The sequence below is a fragment of the Thalia democratica genome, chromosome 1, assembly GCF_965202585.1.
Source record: "Thalia democratica chromosome 1, ktThaDemo2.hap1.1, whole genome shotgun sequence".
In the NCBI taxonomy this organism is placed as follows: domain Eukaryota; kingdom Metazoa; phylum Chordata; class Thaliacea; order Salpida; family Salpidae; genus Thalia; species Thalia democratica.
Window position 1 is genome coordinate 74,550,363 of NC_139165.1, and position 18,661 is coordinate 74,569,023.

The window sequence follows — 18,661 nt, forward strand, 5'->3', positions numbered from 1 at the left end:
TAGATTTATTGTGTCAAATAAAAGTTTTTAATTTTCATGTACAATTTGTTTAAAATGTAAAGTATTAAAGTAATTTTAGTTAATAATTCCAAGTTTTTCCAGTTTTTTTCAAATTTTCTCAAACTCCAGGTTTTTCCAGGTTTTTTTTGCCCAAATTGTCAAACTCCAGGTTTTTTTAAAAAAATTTTTTTTTGTGTATTTTTAAACTATATTGAAATTTTAATAAAAAGTTGTAGGAGTTAAACATAAAACTAATATAATTTAATTATAGATTACAATAAAACACCTAAATTATATCCAAAGGACGTAAAAATAACACAACTTAAACTAACAGCTATAATAACTACAGGGTTGCCACTCGTTTTTTCAAAATTTTTTCCAGGTTTTCCAAATTTCTTCCAGGGTTTTAAAAGTAAACATTTTTAGGTCTATTTTTAGTTTAAAACTAATTTCTATAAAAGACACTGTGTTAAATAGTACAACAACATTTAAAAGATGCTGTAAAGTTATATTAAATGTATCTTTTGATGATGACAAAAAAATTTTATTTATATGATAGATTTTCTTTGTCAAATTGAAATTTTAGTACTGAAAATGTTAAAATTATTAAAAATTCCGGGTTTTTCCAGGTTTTTTTGCCTAAATTGTCGAATTCCAGGTTTTTCAAGGTTTTTCCAGGTAAAGTGGCAACCTTATAACTACCATAAGATTTAAAAGTTTTCGAGACAAGCATAATCAGGGTGGCCACATATTTTGGAAAATTTCTCCAGGTATAAAAATTGTTTTAGATTATTCAAAGTACATATATTTTTGAACCTTTTTTGTTGTAAGTTAATTACAATTTAAAAAAGGTGTTTTTTGATAGATTAAACTACTTAAATGACAATGTTTTTAAAAACCTTTAGTGCTTTATCCTTTTATCCTTAAGAAAAATTTGGTACAAAAAAAAATCTATTTGAAAGATGTTTTGTCTCTACACAAAACTTCATTTAAAAACTCCACGTTTTTATATGCCTGAATTTTCAGATTCCAGGTTTTTCCTGGATTCTAGGTTTTGTGGCCACCCTGAATAAGTTATTCGAGTTTGACAACAATTTTTAAGTAGCCAAAATTGTTTCAATTTATTAAATTTAATAAAATTTTTTTTTAAATAGACTGAGAAATATAATTTAAATAAAAGTATCATATTAAAAATTATTTATATTTACAGGGTTTCCACCTTTTTTTTCAAAATTATTTCAAGGTTTTCCAAATTTTCTCCAGGTTTTTAAAAACACATACAATACAATAAAGTACTCATTTTTGGGTCTATTTTTAGTTTAAAGTTAAGTTTAAGGTAGGAAACTGTGTTAAATAGTATAAAAACAGTGATAAGATACTGTAAAGCTACTCTAAATATGTTTTTAATAAAAAAAATTTAGATGATGACACAAAATTTTTTATTTACATGATATATTTTTTGATACAAATTGAAATTTTATTACTGAACATGTGAAATTTGTTAAAACTTCAGGTTTGTTTGCCTAAATTGTCAAATTCCAGGTTTTTTCAGTATTCCAGGTAAAGTGGCAACCCTGTATTTACAGAATGATTGTAACAGATTTAGATAAAGCACTAAAATTTATATTAACACAATCTAAGATAAGTGTGAAAAAAACTAACTATTATAGAAAAAAAATATCTACTCACTTTATTACATAATGATTATAAAAATTTAAGTAAAGTTAGAATAGTCAAATGGTAACTTCAAGTTTGTAAATGAAATCTTAGAATGATAAAATAATACTTTAAAATAAGTTCATTAAATAAAATATTTACATTTCTAGAAATCTGAAAAAAAATATCATTTTTAATTTATTTTATAATTTTTAATTAATTTTTTTAAATTTGTATGTATATCTACATTTCTTAAATCAAAATAAAAGTAGGGTGACATAAACAAGCATTTAAAGATTAGTTTACACATAAAAATATTATTAAGCTATAAACCCTCATGTTTGTCAGTTTACTAATATTTATAAATAAATAACAACTCAAGATAACAAAAACACAAAAAACATGTCTTTCTTAATCAAAAAAATTGCTAGCCATAGATTAATAACATTTTATAACCAAAAAAAAATATTTTTAATTATTTTACCTTTAATAAAATTAAAAAAACATAAACCAACATTATATGGATTCATACTTCTTATTAATAAATTATTCTTAAAATTAGTCATTTAGTTTATTTTAGGAATAGTTATATTTTGTTTGTAACATAATGTTATTACATGTTGTTTCATTGACTGTATCATTTTCCTACTACCGGGGATTTTATAACCTTAAAAAACAATGCTTTATAACATGTCTGGTGCAACCTCAAAAAAAAAATATTGATTTCAAAACATAGCTAACAAAATATATTTTAATTTTTAACAACTTTTTTATTCTATTAGAAAATTGACTATAGTATAGTTTTATTTTTTAGTCTAACTAAGTAGCTTTATAAAAAAAAACAATTGGAAATATCATGAGTAGTAGTTTATAATAGATAACATAGATTTTTACCAACAATTTATGATCCCAAATAGCACATATGTCAGGTTATGAAATGGTGAGAGGGATTCCAATCATCTACGACCTATTTAGTTGTTAAATGAGAAAAGATATGAATAAAAATACGCAATTTTATTGAAAAAAGAAGTCCTAAGCATTTAAATTTTATTTCTTATATACTTTACGCAAACAGAAAGGGCTTTTTTTTAAGTTTTACCTTAGGGTCAAGTATTCAATAGCAAGCTGGAAAAGTAAAAATTATGTGACTGCTTAAAATTTAAAAATTCTCTCGCTCTTTACTAGTTATTGCCCCCGACTTACTAAAATCGCCCCCATGAGGGCGGTACCGCCCACTTTGGGAAATCCTGCTTTAAACTTAAAGATACATTAACCTAAACCAGTTACATGAAGATTTAAAAAAAAAGGCACATTAATGACATTAGCGAAATTTCTTTGAGCTGTATATGGTGTATATAAGCTTTACATAAGTTTAATATAGAATAATGAAAACGACTATAACATAAATTTTATAAAAGATCTAATTGCTTAGTAAACTTTGAATAGTTTGCAATTTTCATTCCATTCTTTTGCGTACGCACTACGCAGTTAAACATACATTACTTGTAAATGTTGTAGAATAAGAAATATTAATACATAAAAATAATATATATTGATATAAAACAAACTCAACCAAATACTAACAAACAAACTAGTTATAAAATTATTTTTTACACCTAATTATACATATTTGATGTAGTTATTAAGTTTAATTAAATATTCTAAAAGTACTGTTTAGTGTAGTTTTAACAGTTACAATTTTTTTAATAGTCAATAAATTACATAGTGCATAAAGTTTAGTTAAACTAATTTAAACATTAGAAACTGCATAAATTAGATGGTTCTTAATGTGTTGAAATTGTCTCTTCGAAACTATTTGGTCTATATAAGTTCAGAAGAAATACAAGAATAAACCATTTTGTTTTTTAAAGCTCCTGTGAATGCTTATAAAAGTTAAACAGTATATAATGCCAAATTGTCTGTTGAACTCATTTCTCATTGGTTATTCTGAATTATCAAAAATGCCAGCTCACTAAATTCCATTAAATTAGGTGATTTTATGGTTTATTTTGAAATAAGATTATCTGAATTTAACTCATTTTGAAAAGAAATACTGTGTAAATTAATACCTAAAGCTTAACAAAGTGTTATGTTTAGGTTTTGGAAGTTACAGTTACTTTTAAACCTAAAAAAAAGAGAAGAAATACAAACATTTACAATAACAATCATAAGGTTTTTTTTATATTTTTAAGCCACTAATCTTATGAAACATTCAGAACTATAAAAAATCTTGTTATTCTATTTTTCAAGATGTTATTACTCTTTTCAACTATACAAAGGAATGTTTAGTGTTTAGTTTAGTGTTTTTATTATTTTCATTAATTTGTATATGTTCCAGCTAGCTGCTTTTGTTTTTTAATATTATAGTTTTGATTGCCATCATTAGGACATCTACTCACACTTGACTAAAAAAAGTAGTTTTATCCGTACTTGTTTTGTAATACTTTCTATTGATGACTTTTTTAAAACTTATTCACTTCTCTATGTTTTATAAATAGTTAATCGCAATTTAGTGTACAGAAGTTTTACGAAAACAAAGTATCTTAAGTACTGAAACTATAGAAAGTAGCATAATCTTGAGTTAAAGAGAGTAAAGTAGCTTGATGACCAAAAGGTCTTTTGCCACACCAATCCATAGTTGTAAGAGTTTGCATATTTTTATCAATTACCTTACTTAATGATTATGTTTGTACAAAGGGTGTAAACAGGTTTTTTATTTGGATCTATATTTTAAATTTGTGAAAATAAGTTATATCAGGGAGAGAATAGTTTATTGAACAACAAAAAATACGCTCAAAATATTTGGTCCTAGGACCTGGTGCACAAAAAAACCTTTTGATTATTAAGTTGCACACTATTGATACCTTTTAACGTCTTGTCCAGGACAATGTTGTTTAAAAACCAGAATTTTTTTGTATCAAGTTTACAATGTGTATAATTTATATAGCTTTTGTTGAAGGCCATTATGTTATGTCATTAAATTTTAGATCTAGCTACTAAGTGTTTGTGACTTCATAAAAATCTGGTAATGCTTAACTTTAGGTGAGCACCAATATCAAGCTGAAATTATAATACATTTGATGTTTCATTTAACCATAATTTTAGGCTAAAAATTTATCTTTTATAAAAACATGAATAAAATTTAACTTATTTATCATAAACTAATATAACTTAAATATTTAATCCCTTTAGTTTTACAATATTAAGTGATTAAATCAATACAACAATTTTTATTGTATGTCATATTGTAAAATAGTATTAATTAGATATTTATTTTTTTAATATATTAATTTAGTTATTACTACGCATTTATATAGCTTGTTTAAAACAAATTATTGTTTTTTTTTAGCCTAAAATTATGGTTAAATGAAACATCAAATGTATTATAATTTCAGCTTGATATTGGTGCTCACCTAAAGTTAAGCATAACCAAAAATCAAAATTGTAAAAATTCATAGATTAAATTTCTTTTTTATTTTTATGGATTGACTTAAATTTAAATAACACATCACAATAATTTTCAGTATTATACAGGTTTTAATCACTATACGAATTGTAACTTTGTAGTAATAATGTTCTCAACTAAATAAAAAACTTTTGTTATGGTGTCATTTTTATTATTTTGACTTCAAGTTTACATAACATAAAATAATGTATAAAACAGTATTTATATAACTATATAGGAAGAAATTTAGCCAAAAATAAGGTTCATGATCAGAAATCTATTTTTAATGTCCTCTTTTATTCATTAAAGTATTTGTACTCTGTTTTTGTAAATAGTACAAATACTTTTATTACATATAACAAAAAAGTGATTCATACTGTGCAACATTCCACAAAAAGCTTTTCTTAAATCTTAGGTAGCTAGCAGGAATTTAGGCCTCAAGTTATTTAACTTTTTTTATAAAAGAAAATGATGAAAACATTTTACCAGTGTGATTTAGTGTGTAAAAAGTGTAATTCATTTAAAGGCATAGGGGGTAGGACATTTTTTTTAATACTAAAAATAACATTGGATCTTATATGAAAGCTTAAAGTACACACTACAAGCCAGTTTTTATAGAATTAAAAAATCTTATATAACTTTTGAGATATTGTAATTTTGATAAAAAGTTTCCAATACAAACATATAGATCTCAAAGTTTTTGGGGTCAATTTTCTCAGAAATTAAAAAAATTACTATAAACCTATCTTCTCCTTCATTTTTTGCGCTAGAGACCTCAAACTTTCAGAAAACGTTTCTTTTATAATTAAAAGAATTAAAATTTTATTTTTTAAATTAAAAATATTCTGCATTCAATCTTTTAAAATTTAATGTTACACTTTCTGTGAAAATTTGAAGAAGATTGCTTCTAAAATGAAGGAGGAGATAAATTTTTAGTGAAATGGTCTTTTTTTGTGTTTTCATTTTGTGCTGTCCATTAGAAACAAATCATTTTAAAACCAAAAAAACAAACTTTGATCGCTCATATCTCAAAAAATACTTTGAATTTTTTCAAGCAGTTAAAAATGTCTGATAGCTCAGATTAAACTCTATAAAGAAAACATCAACTTTTAAAAATGAAGGTGGACTTCCCTATGCCCTTAATAAGATCTAGTAAGTATCACTTAAACTTTTTATCAACATTTTTATTTACTATTATATTTATTAGCCTTAGAGTTGTTAGTATCCATGCTTTATTGTAGCTGTATATATTGTAAGCTATTTATTTTTTAAACTTTCTCACAACTGCTGTTTTTTATTATAATTCAATTAATTCCATTTAGTAGGGACCACCTCCTTTTACAGATCTGTCTTAGTTTTTAAGTTTTCATTTGGCTGTTAGATACTTTTAACAGGGTGGCTACCCAACCTGGAATTCTAGATAAACCTGAAATTTGACAATTTAGGCTAAAAAATAGGAAACCTAGGATTTGAAAAAAAATACTGGAATTAAAAAAAAAATTCATGTTAAAGTTTAAAAATTTTATTTTGAAAAGAGAAATCTATTATATCAATAAAAAAGTTTTGTCATTACCAAAGTTTTTTAAACTTAAAATGTGCTAAAGTATCTTTACAGTATCTCAATGTTGTTATACTACTTAACACAGTTTTTATCCTTTGTCTTAACTTTATACTAATTATACACCAACCCAAAAACGTGTATATTCAAAAACATAAAAGAAATTTCACAAAAACCAGTGGCCACCCTGTTTCAACCATTGAAAAATATACATATAATGTATTTTTTGAGAAATGTGGGATTAAAGTTGGAGTTAAACATATAAAATGCACAAACTAAACACAAAAATATACTTAAGAAAAAAATTATCTTTTTTTAAAATTTTCAACAAACTTACTTTAAATATTTACCATAAGTCCTTAACGTATTTTAATTTAAAAAAAATATAGTTTTTCAATTTTTAATTTTTAATAATGTTTAGGAGGTACATTTCACACTCAAGCTAGTTTAAAACTTCTAAAAAGCTCAGGCTTGTTTAGTTTTTTGTTGTTGCAAATATTAAGCTAGTTTATATACCTATTTAGTATTTTTGACTATAAGAGATTTATCTTAAAAACTGTATAGTCATTAAGTATATATAAAATTAGTTATAGGTATTTAAGCCCGATTCACATTATCTTTATAGTTTTTAACTCATAATATATGTAATTTTTTAAACAAACTCATGTCAACTAAAGCTAGCTTGATGTAACTCAGGCTAGTTTTTTTTCCTTAAAGAGTGGTAACCCTATTAAGTTTTGTGTCTCTTAGTCTAAAAACAAAATCTTAGATACACTTTTAGTGAATTTTTAAATTATGTGAAATTAAATAACAACTAAATTAGGGTTCATAAGTTTTTATAAAAAAATTTTTATAAAACTCTTCATACCTCAAAATTCGATTCAAAATTTTATATTATAAAAAATCTGATTTACAATTTAAAGTTTAAGCTTTTTTATACTACCAATTTAAATTGAAAAAAATAAAAATATTGTAAAAAATCTTATGTCTGTAAAATTTTTTTTTAAACAACCCTGTTAAAAGACTTATGTTAAATTTAAAATGTAAAAAAAAGTTAATTTAATAATATGATTTATAAAAGCTTATAAAAAGTAAGAATTTTCTCTAGTAATTATATTTTTTATTTACTTAATATAATAGTTTATTTTAACTTTTACTAATATAATCAATTTATTATAAAAATTAATTTTGTATTTAATGTACTAAATGGAAAGTGCAAAAACACTCAAGTATTTGTCCAAGCAAAAAAGTTTGTTTTGTTTGTACTTTTAGTTCAGTTTTAAGGGAATAGGGGGAAAGTAAATCACTTTTTTTGCAGTTTGATCTTATTTCATAGAATTTTAACTAAGCTACAAGATGGTTTTTACAGATTTAAAAAATTTAAAATAATTTTTGAGATATAACAGATGTAGTTGTTTTAAAAAAACGTAGGAGGAGATAGGTTTTTAGTGAATTTTTTTCCCTTGAGTTTGCACATCCCTTAAAGAACCTATTGAAAGCTCTAATTTTTATTGCTTATATCTAAATTATTTTGAATTTTAACAAGTGGTAAAAAGTAATAAGTACCTATCTAAATATGTAAAATATAAGACTAAAGTAAATAAAAAAGTGGTTTACCCCCTCTGCCCTTAACTTTTTATTAGTTGTTGCAAATTTTCAAACAAAATTTAGTTAGTTAGGTTGGTGAATAATAATATAAATTAAACAAATTTTAATTAAATTGTATGGCTATTTATGTTGTATATAGGGTTGCCAAAAAACCTGAACACCTGTAAAAACCTGGAATTTGAGAAATTAAAAAAAAAAACCTGGAATTTTGAACAAAGTTCACAAAAGAAAAACCTTGAATTTTTAACAATTTTAACGTGTCAAGTAGTAAAATTTCGATTTGACTCAAAAAATCTATCTTAAAGATAAATTTTTTAGTCTTCATCAAAAATTTTTTTATTAAAAAACACATGTAAAGTAGTCTCTGAGTATCTTTCCAATGTTTTTATTTTTATACTAGTTAACACAGTTTCTTACCTTAAACTTAACTTTAAACTAAAAATGGACCCAAAAATGTGTACTTTAAAAACGTGGAAGAATTTTTAAAAACCTGTAAAAAATTTGCCAAAAACATTTGGCAACCCTGTATATATCAACATAAATGATTTTGAACAATGATGTGAGAAAAACTTTGAAGAGATTGAATAATAATAGTACAGGTTGCAATAGAATAAAAAAATGATTAAATAATAGAAATGTTGTATCGTTTAAGTAGTTTAAATCTATCAAAAATTACATTTTGAACTTAATGTTAAAAATGGTTATAAATAAGATGTATATTTGAAAACATTATTTTTTTTTTTCAAATCTGAAGAAAATTTGACCTAAAACAAGTGGCTACCCTGATACATATATAAAAGTTAAAAATTCAAAAAAAAATTTAATTGAAGTAAAATGGAATGTTCACTTGGAAGCATTTGTTTAAAACTACAGTTCAAAGTCTTTTTATGTATAGATGTATAAGAGTCTAGTATACATTTCTTAGTAATCATGCCAACAAACTTATTACAGAATCAATATTTCTAAATAACTATTAACATGTCAAGCTTGTTTAGAAATCGCAGTAGTAAAAGTCCTCGTGAGTTAGTAAAGTCTTTGAAAACTAATCTTGCAGTTGTTTCTGATGACGAAAGTTCTGACAAGAAAAAAGATAAAGTAAGTTTGTGTTTTTTTGAAATGATAAAAACTGCAACACTTTAACTTTTGTTACATTTCAACAAGCAACAACAATTTTTTTTAATATCGAAATACTTTTGTACTTTTTATTAATCGTATTGTGTTATTATATTTCCTACATCGCTTTCATTATTTATATCTATAAATACTAACCATTATTTATTTCGGCCATTATAAACAAAGTTGAGATGCTTTGTGATATCAAAAATAAATATTGAACTTTACCAAACAATCAACAACAATAGCATTCAAGACAACCTATGACCGGTTCCGTCCTTTTTAGGACTCAACAGCGGTTTCCCGGGACTATGTCTGCCTTATGAATCCTAACAAGGACGAAACTGGCTGTAGGTTGTCTTGGATGCTGTTGTTGTTGATCTTGTGGTAAAATTCAATATATATCTATTAATATAGTAATAACCACAACATTACTTTAGTGCTTGTTCTATTTTGTTTGTTATTTAAACCAAAACTTAACAATATTTTTCAATCACTTTAGTTTAATATGTGCTTGAACATTACCAGAGCCAATTAAAAAAAAAAAACTTCATTTCTTCAATCTTTTTGAGTCTTATTTTTTTACCTTGCTTATCAAGATACCAGTTACTTATTCAGGCTTGCCACTTTACCTGGAAACCTGGAATTTGAAAATTAAGGCAAAAAAAACCTGGAGTTTGAGAAATCTTGAAAAAAACCTGCAATTTTTAACAATTTCAACATGTTTATTAGTAAAATTTTAATTTGAAAACTGTCTACAAACATTTTTTTTCTTGTGTTCTATAAAATTAGTTACTATTTTATACTTGAAGTTTTCATTTAGAAAAACTTTAATTATTGTAAAAAATAAACAATGTTTAACCTCTATGGCCGTGTTGTTCAACACTAATGAATTAAAAAATATATATAGTTACATTTAAACCATTTATGTAAAATACTAAAATGGAAATTTTGATAAATGTTTCAATTAATGTAATCAGAATTTGTAAGTTTTTTACTGTTTTTAAAGTTAAAAGTTAATAAACATCCTTTGTTATGAATTGCAAGAAGTTTGTATTTATAGACTTTGAAGACTAACAAAGTAAAAAAAAAAGATTATAACAGTTGTAATTTATTTCCACCTGTTTTTTACAGGCTAGGGAAGAAATTGCAAAGACAATGAGTTCAATGAAGACCATGGTGTGTGGCAACGAGCACCACACACCACAAACTGAAGCTGTTGCTGCGTTGGCTCAGACATTTTATGATGAGGACATAATTCTCTATGTTGTGAAGAACCTCAGACACTTGGACTTTGAAGTTAGTATTGTTTTAAAAACTTATTCGAAATGCTAAATTTCGTTTTCAATTTTTATCAGTTGATTTTTTAGTTAAATATACTTAAATGAAAATTATTTGTATAAAAATTATTTTATATAATTATAGGCGATATTTTTATTTACAGTAGTGTAAATGGAATTCAATAAGATTTTTTAAGGACATAGAGGGGTAAATCACCTTTTTCAAAATTTAGTCTTATTTTATTGAGTTTTAATTAAGCTACAAGTAGCTTTTTACTCATTTTTTAAACTGAAAATAATTTTTGAGATATAGCTTGTCAAATTCTGAGACTAAAATCAGTTCCTTACGGGAGGCGCAAACTGAAACAGCAAATAACTATGAATCACTAAAAATCTATCTTCCCTACGTTTTTTGAGATAAGTACCTCCAACTTTTAGGAGATATTCCTTGCATTATTTAGACAATGCTGTCTGAACGAAATTTAAAGAATTAAAGTATATTAATTTTATAAGAAAAAACAAAAAAAGACTGTTTTTCTTGTTTATTTTTTAGCTTTTTTTTTGTTCCTACAGAATTTTTTAAATAGTGCAAGAAAAATTTCTTAAAAGTTTGAGTTATTTATCTCAAAAAAGGTAGAAGAAGATAGACTTTTTTTGAAATAGTCTTTTTTTTTGCGATTATAGTTTGCACCTACCATAAGGAAGCTATTTTTACCTCCAACTTTGACTTGCTATATCTCAAAAATTATTCTGAATTTTTAAAATCTGTAAAAAGCATCGTGCATTTTAGTTAAAACTCTATAAAATAAGATCAAATCGTGAAAAAAGTGATTTACTTCGCCATATGCCCTTAATTGTTTTCAAAAGTATTGAAATATTGAATAACTTTCAGTTATAATGATTGTATATACTTCGTCAGATTTGAATAACATTTATAATATGTCTCTTAAAATTTACTTTTTATATTAGTTGACAAAGCTATTTATGTTATTGAAACAGAATTCAAGTGAGAATAACTAAATATTTTAATTGTTCCATACAAAGTTTTGTTGTTACACTCAAACCACAAACTATAATCGTTCTTGTAAGCTTGATAATGTCACTAATTTTAACTATAACTGTTTAAAATATAGATTTAAGCGTTTGCTGACAAAAGATCCTAGTGAAACTAGTTCACTGGTTAATAAATAAATAAATAATAGCATGATTTAATAGGCTGTTAGTAAAACTAACTATGTGTAATTTTTTTAAATGTTTTACATTCTTGCACTAGTACAGTTTTAGAGAACTAGAAATTACAATTTTAATCCTTAAGAACATTGATAAGATTTTTATGTCTGCAAGGAGTGTGTTAGCAAACATTGTATTTTTTTTTACTATTTTATGTAGTTTTATTTAATTTATTACAAAGTAATTTTATTTTTACTTATATCTTTTTGAAGTTAAAAAATATAATAATTTTTTAAACAGCTGTTTTTAAAGTTGATAAGTAGAGTTTAAATTCTTAGCTTTACAACTAGTATTAATTATAAACGATTTAACCTTGTTTGTATTATGATGTAACTTTATGCAGTGTAGTAAACAAGGCATATAAAAAATTTAATAATGTTTGCTAACACATTCCTTGCAGACATAAAAATCTTTTCAATGTTCTTAAGGATTAAAATTGTAATTTCTAGTTCTCTAAAACTGTACTAGTGCAAGAATGTAACAACATTAAAAAAAAATAATGCATACTTAGTTTTACTAACAGCCTATTAAATCATGCTATTTTCAAGACTCAAGTTGTTTTCTAGCTTGAAAGGATTGCAAGCACCCGTATAAAAAAATTCATGGATTTTCTTTTAAGTAAAAACACTTATCTAAAAGTAAAAAGCATCTATTTATCATTATTTGAAAATCATAAGATTAAGTTCTTAGCTCTATATTTTGCAAACAAAGATTTCAAATACAACTAATTTAAGGGCTTAAAGTAAACTAATAGCTATTGTGTGATAGCTTTAATATTGAAATATGAAAAGTAAAGGTAAATCATGTTTAATCCCATGCAGTTGCAGCTAATAAACACCTTATTTTTTTCATGTTTTTTACTCTTTAAAAGTAGTGTAACTATACACAGGAAGTTCAAACGTGAATAGCATTTATACTGTGTGTAAAGTTGTGAAATAGTGTAAATAGATTAGGATAATATTGAGTATAACTAATGATTCAAGTACAATGGGTTGCAACTCATAAGTTTTTGTAGTTCAAACAGTGACTTAAACATTTTTACTATTGCTATAATTTGTTAATCACTTATTTATATACTATTTTGATTGTATAACTATATGCTACGTATTGAACTGCATTAGTCATCAAATTATTTATTATACAAATAAGTATAAGTACAAAAAATGATTATGTTGTTAGGATTGTTATTATTTATGTTGTACTTGCTATTTTATGCTCAGCAAATATAGTTCATAATAGTTAACAAAGTTTTTTTTTTAGTTTTAAAGAAATTAATAAGCGTGTTTTATCTAAATTTTCAAACAACTTTTTAACAGGGAAAGAAAGATTGGGTTCAAATTTTCTCTATTCTCGTAAGAAGGCAAATTGGAACAAGATACCCAACAGTTGAACACTTGATTGCAAACTCAAGTACTTTTATTCCCGAACTGATGAACAGGTAAAAAATTCATTTGCATACGATTTTTTTTTATTAATTTTTGCAAGACTAACAACCAGCCTAACTTTTTACTTTCTACTTTCTCGTATAGTGAGTATTACCACAGCTACCTGAACGCGAACATAGCGCTGGCTTGCGGCAGCATGCTGCGCGACTACCTGAAGCACGACGCCGCCAACACCGACTTCCTGCACATGGACGCCTTCTACAAGATATTCGAGCTCGTCGAGGTGTCCACCTTCGACATCGCCTCCGACGCCTTCTCCACGTTCAAGGTTGGTTTGCGTGTTTTTGTGTGTGGTGACGTCGCTGTACGTTTTACAAAGAAAGCTTAGTTTGTCGGCGTTTACTAAGTAGGTTTTAACAGGTTTCACCATAAATAGCCTTGAAGTATGTAGTATATTAAGATTGTCAAACTTACCGTTTAATGTGAAAATACATTTTCATTTGTTGATGTTGTTTTCTCAAATATTCTTAAATACGTATTTACTACACTATTTGTATATTGCAAACACCGGTTTGTACTATGTTATTTAAAAAATCTATCTAGTAAAAAGTAATGTTATGCGTTGAAAAGTTGAATCATAATTTTTTTTGGAATGTATTGTATTTAAGTTATAAATCAATTTTTATTAGTCATTAATTATATTAAAAAAATCAATATAATCTGTAAGTTTAATAGCATTTTGTAATTTTTAATTTTTCAACATACTATAGTATTAATTAACTGCCAAAATAAAAAGAAGCACAGTTAGGTAAGATAATTACTAAATAAATTTTTATTCTAAACCATTGAACAACAATTTAAATTGTTTTCCAAATTTTAATCCCTTTAAAATAAGCCTGTACTATTCTTTCTAGTTTATGTCATAGTCATTTTAAAACAGAACTTTTGGCAGGCCTATATATGTTTTTTCATATTCAGAGTTTGATTAAAGCTTATTCATAGCTCTATTATAAAACATTTAGCCTTGGTTTGTGTTTTTATTTAGTTTCAACAACTTGAAAGTTACGAAATACCTGTTTGCATTTTATGGACCCCGACTTAGTTTCAATTAATCAGAGTCAACTCTGTCAGTTGAAAATTGATTAAACACGCGAACTCTTTTTTACCGTTCTTTGAAAAGTTTAATATTGTTGAAAATTTTGTTTCACCAGAGCGCGCTCACTTGCAACAAGAACCAGGTGGCTGATTTCCTGTTGAAAAATTACGACAAGTTTTTCGCCCACTACGTCAACCTGCTCAACTCCAACAACTACGTGACGAAGCGCCAGTCGCTCAAGGTAGTTTGCGTTTGTTGTGAATGCGTTAAGTTTTGCCGACGGTCAGAACAAGTTAAATTAGATTCATTTTGCTAACGCGTAACTTGATTTAAAAAAAATGAAACGTTTCGTTCGTATAAACAATATAATAAAACAAAAATACTTACTTAAGTTTTTAAATAACAAAAAAAAACTATCAACTTTTATTGACTAAAAAGTTCGTGATCGATTTATTACGTTCCACAAACATGATCGTTTTACCAACATAAAAATGTTTGTCATAAAATAACTGATGTTTTAGTTTGTAGATAAAGTACAATTTCAACAGTTGCTGGGAGAATTGCTACTGGACAGGCACAATTTTTCCATCATGCAAAAGTACATTAGCCAGCCGGACAATTTGAAGATGATGATGAACAATTTAAAGGCTACAAGCAAAAACATCCAGTTCGAAGCCTTCCACGTTTTCAAAGTTTGTTGTTAAACTTTTAAATATTTGTTTTCAAAAGTTGTTTAGTTATTAGTTTTATTTACATCACAAGGTTTTTGTAATTAAAAAAAGTATTGATCAAGAAAGTTAAACTCTGAGCGTATTAGTTATTCAAACTAATTATTTCGTTCACTTCTTATATAGCTTATATTTACAAAATAAAATGCTAAATATTTTAATTGGAAGTTTAAGTTCGTGCTCAAAACAGGTATTTGAGGTCTTTTTAGATTTTATTCAAGTACCTGATGAAAATACCTGTAACAAGTTTTCTGCAAAAGTATATATTTTTTAAATTAAATTTTGTTGTATAAATCAATTATTCAAACCATCACGTAACGTAGTATTATAAGTACCGATGCGAAAAATTTCGATTGAAAGTGAACTTGATTTCGTGGTCGCACCACAGGTGTTCGTGGCGAACCCGAAGAAAACGAAACCCATCCTGGACATTCTGCTGAAAAACAAAGCGAAGCTCATCGAGTTCCTGTCCAACTTTCTCACCGAGCGAGCGGACGACGACCAGTTCAACGACGAGAAAGCCTACCTCATCAAGCAGGTTGAACATTAATATTAAAAAAAAGTAACTAAAATCCAGTTTGTTCAGTGTGCATACGATAAATATGTTCGTTTTTATTACTTCCGCGAATAGCGCTTTCTAAAACGGAGCGATATTGTTTGCACAGTTCAATGTGCGCTTCAACTAAAGCTGCGTTGAAGAGAAACTGCTTCTATTTATATATTTATTAGTAGTTGGGCGTTTAGAAATTTATTTTTGATGGCAATTGAAGAGCTTATTTGGTTAGCATCGAACCGTTTTCGTTTTGAAATACTTCGTCTAGCTGTTTTTTTATTCACTTACTCAGTTGTTGTTTACAAAATTTCCATTTAACACACGTGAAAGATATTTCATTGTGACGTATCAATGATAGTTTTTTGCGCACATAAACTTTAAGCAAGTTAACTTTTGTTTACATTTCAGTGTCACACTTCTATATGCCGTGAATTGGTAAAATATTATTTAACTGTTTCGAACGTTGCAAGTAATATAATTATTTAGGATGTATAAAATAATTGTTAATGTCATATATTTGATTTCTTTGTATAAAAGGATGCAACCAAAATTTATTTTCAACGCTAAGTTATCAGTTTTACAGCATAATTTGTTACTTAGGTTTAATTAAATACGACTCAATTAAATAACTAAATGATTTTGCTTTTCACAAACTGTTTTATTTTATTAAGATAATCATGCATTAATTTTTATTTCCTAATACAAAACAGTTAGGTTTAAGTTTTCGAATTGCTATTGAAATGTATTATAGCTAAAACATTTTAGTTTAAGAAACATGTTTATAAATGTTTTAAAATCTAGTAATTACGCGTCAAAGCAGCATATGTGCTTTATAAATATTTAGTTTAGTGGTTTAGTTCTCCTTTTTGTTGAATTCACATAGTGAATTATGATGCTTGAATTGTAAAACTTGTTTTGGATGATTAATGTCATTCACTAAATATTCAACTAATATATTGTTCACTTCTTTGTTTCTGTGGGCTCGTTAGTTTTAAATATTGTATGTTTTTTTGTAATTTTTTGTCACATTGAAGCAAAACAAAAGATATTATAAGCACTGCATTTTTAATTTAGATAAACAAACAGCGTATTGTTTGTGTTAATTAAACAAATCAACTAAAATGTATAGTGAAAGTAAAACAAACAAAACTATAAAAACTGTTTTTAACTCTATTTCTATAATATCTTTCTACAAAATATTTCAAAAATAATATTAATTTCAACGCAGATTAAAGATTTACAGTCGTGCTGAGTGAAGGATTTCATTGAGACCTGGTATCTACATGAATTGAAAACAAGTTCACACATTTCTATATATTGGTATGAATCTAACACTTGTGATTAAGTTATAACAGTTTAGATGACCCACGTAAAATTAAAATACTGATTTAAAACTACATAACATAAAAGTTGTTGAAGAAACCTTTATAAAACGCTATTTACATCCTTCCTCTATTTTAAATGATTTTTCATGTAAAACATTTGTCCGTTTTAAGACAACTTATTACTATTTGTTTCCTTTTTATTCCTCAACGCTTTTTGAAAGCTATACTTGCATTGCAAAGGATATTTTATAGAAGTAGAATTAAATTTTCCGTTGATAAAATGAAAACAAGTACTTTATACTTGAAATTTAAATTTTCTCTAATGTTAGCATTTTTTTAATCTATTTTTTAGATTGACAACATTGAAAGTTGTGTGTAAGTTATATCCAATGCCTGCCTTCTTAATTTTATTTCCAACATTATTTTTTGTATTTTTTTTTAGTTTTTTTTGGCAGTCTCAATGTCAAGGTCTCACTAAATGTCAAGGAGACCAAAGTACAGACAAGAGCTTGCTACACTTTAAAAATACTATTTATATATTTTAGACACGTGTTCTTAGTAGTTTTATTCTTTTACGATGAGTTTTACCACCCATATACTAATAGCTAAAAGTAAACACAAAGTTTTTAAAACTTATGATAAAATATTTTAACATTTTTAATGACCGTCCAAAATAAAAATGAAAAGTTGATGTTTTAGACAACAAAACAATGAATCTCCATATTCTATTTATTGATAAAAACATGTTTAAAAAAGTTATAATTACATTTTCTTGTGATTTTATTAAATGTTAGTTTGTTGCAGCATTGAAAATAGTTGAATTTTAAATTATTAAACCTCACAGGTTTTTATTAAAAATAGTTTTAATTTGTAACAATTTTTGAGCAGCTTTTAGTTAATTGACAACAATTTCAAAGCTGCTAGACGTAATTTTTCTACAGCAATTTCTTGAATAAACATGGTAGAACAAAATTTGTTTGATTTCTCTGTACTAAATTATTAAAATGCTAGTACGTGCTTATTCACTTGTCCGGAAGTATTGGGCAATATTTTTCTGTAAACATGTCTGGAATAGTAATTTTTTTATAAAATAGTATAACTACTGTATATTATGCAATGCATGATAATAAATAAAAAAGCGTTACAGTAAAAACAAATTTTAATTATGAGTTATAGATAATAAAAGCTAATTTTAAAGTTAATTTACTTAATTATTTTATTAAGGTAGAAAAACATCAGATTCACTAACCCTTTGCAACGATATACGTTTTTTGAGGGTCAACAAGTAAAATTCATACTTTGTAATTTCACTGCCCTGACTTCCACCTACCCTGACCACTGATAAAATTTTTATACTTAAACCAAGTGCTTGCTAAAAATGACCTAGTGCTAAATTAAACGGTGTAAATCAGATGCCTTTTCTAAGAGTATCGGACCAATTATTGGACTACCCTTCTCACGTTCCTGACGAAACCAGATATAAAGAGTCCAGCTTGTCAAACCAACCTCCCTCTACTTTTTTGTTTGTTTTAATTAATCCAAGCTCTTCCTTTCCTGCTCTAATCTTTTCTTCACTTTTCAAAATATTATACAAAGTCGACCTGCCTGTGCTAAACTGCTCTCCATTATAAAATACTTTGGCACATTGTTTTTACCTCACAAACTTCTTGTTTATTTTTAATGC

General features: G+C 26.0%; 1 protein-coding gene across 1 annotated transcript; it reads left to right on the top strand.

The window, feature by feature from the left end:
• Window positions 1–9,222: 9,222 nt before the first annotated feature.
• On the top strand, window positions 9,223–17,949 carry LOC145847897 (calcium-binding protein 39-like). Its single transcript, XM_082953754.1, has 8 exons — window positions 9,223–9,362; window positions 10,515–10,679; window positions 13,207–13,328; window positions 13,435–13,603; window positions 14,487–14,612; window positions 14,920–15,063; window positions 15,488–15,637; window positions 16,881–17,949. The coding sequence occupies exons 1-8, from the start codon at window positions 9,246–9,248 to the stop codon at window positions 16,902–16,904; spliced, it is 1,017 nt and encodes a 338-aa protein (XP_082809880.1). The 5' UTR covers window positions 9,223–9,245; the 3' UTR covers window positions 16,905–17,949.
• Window positions 17,950–18,661: the final 712 nt, after the last annotated feature.

Bases quoted from the DNA above. Each gene is read 5' to 3' on its own strand.
- LOC145847897 (XM_082953754.1), top strand. From the start codon at position 9,246: ATGTCAAGCTTGTTTAGAAATCGCAGTAGTAAAAGTCCTCGTGAGTTA. The intron at 9,363-10,514 runs GTAAGTTTGTGT...TGTTTTTTACAG, and splicing joins CTGACAAGAAAAAAGATAAA to GCTAGGGAAGAAATTGCAAA. The intron at 15,064-15,487 runs GTTTGTTGTTAA...GTCGCACCACAG, and splicing joins AAGCCTTCCACGTTTTCAAA to GTGTTCGTGGCGAACCCGAA.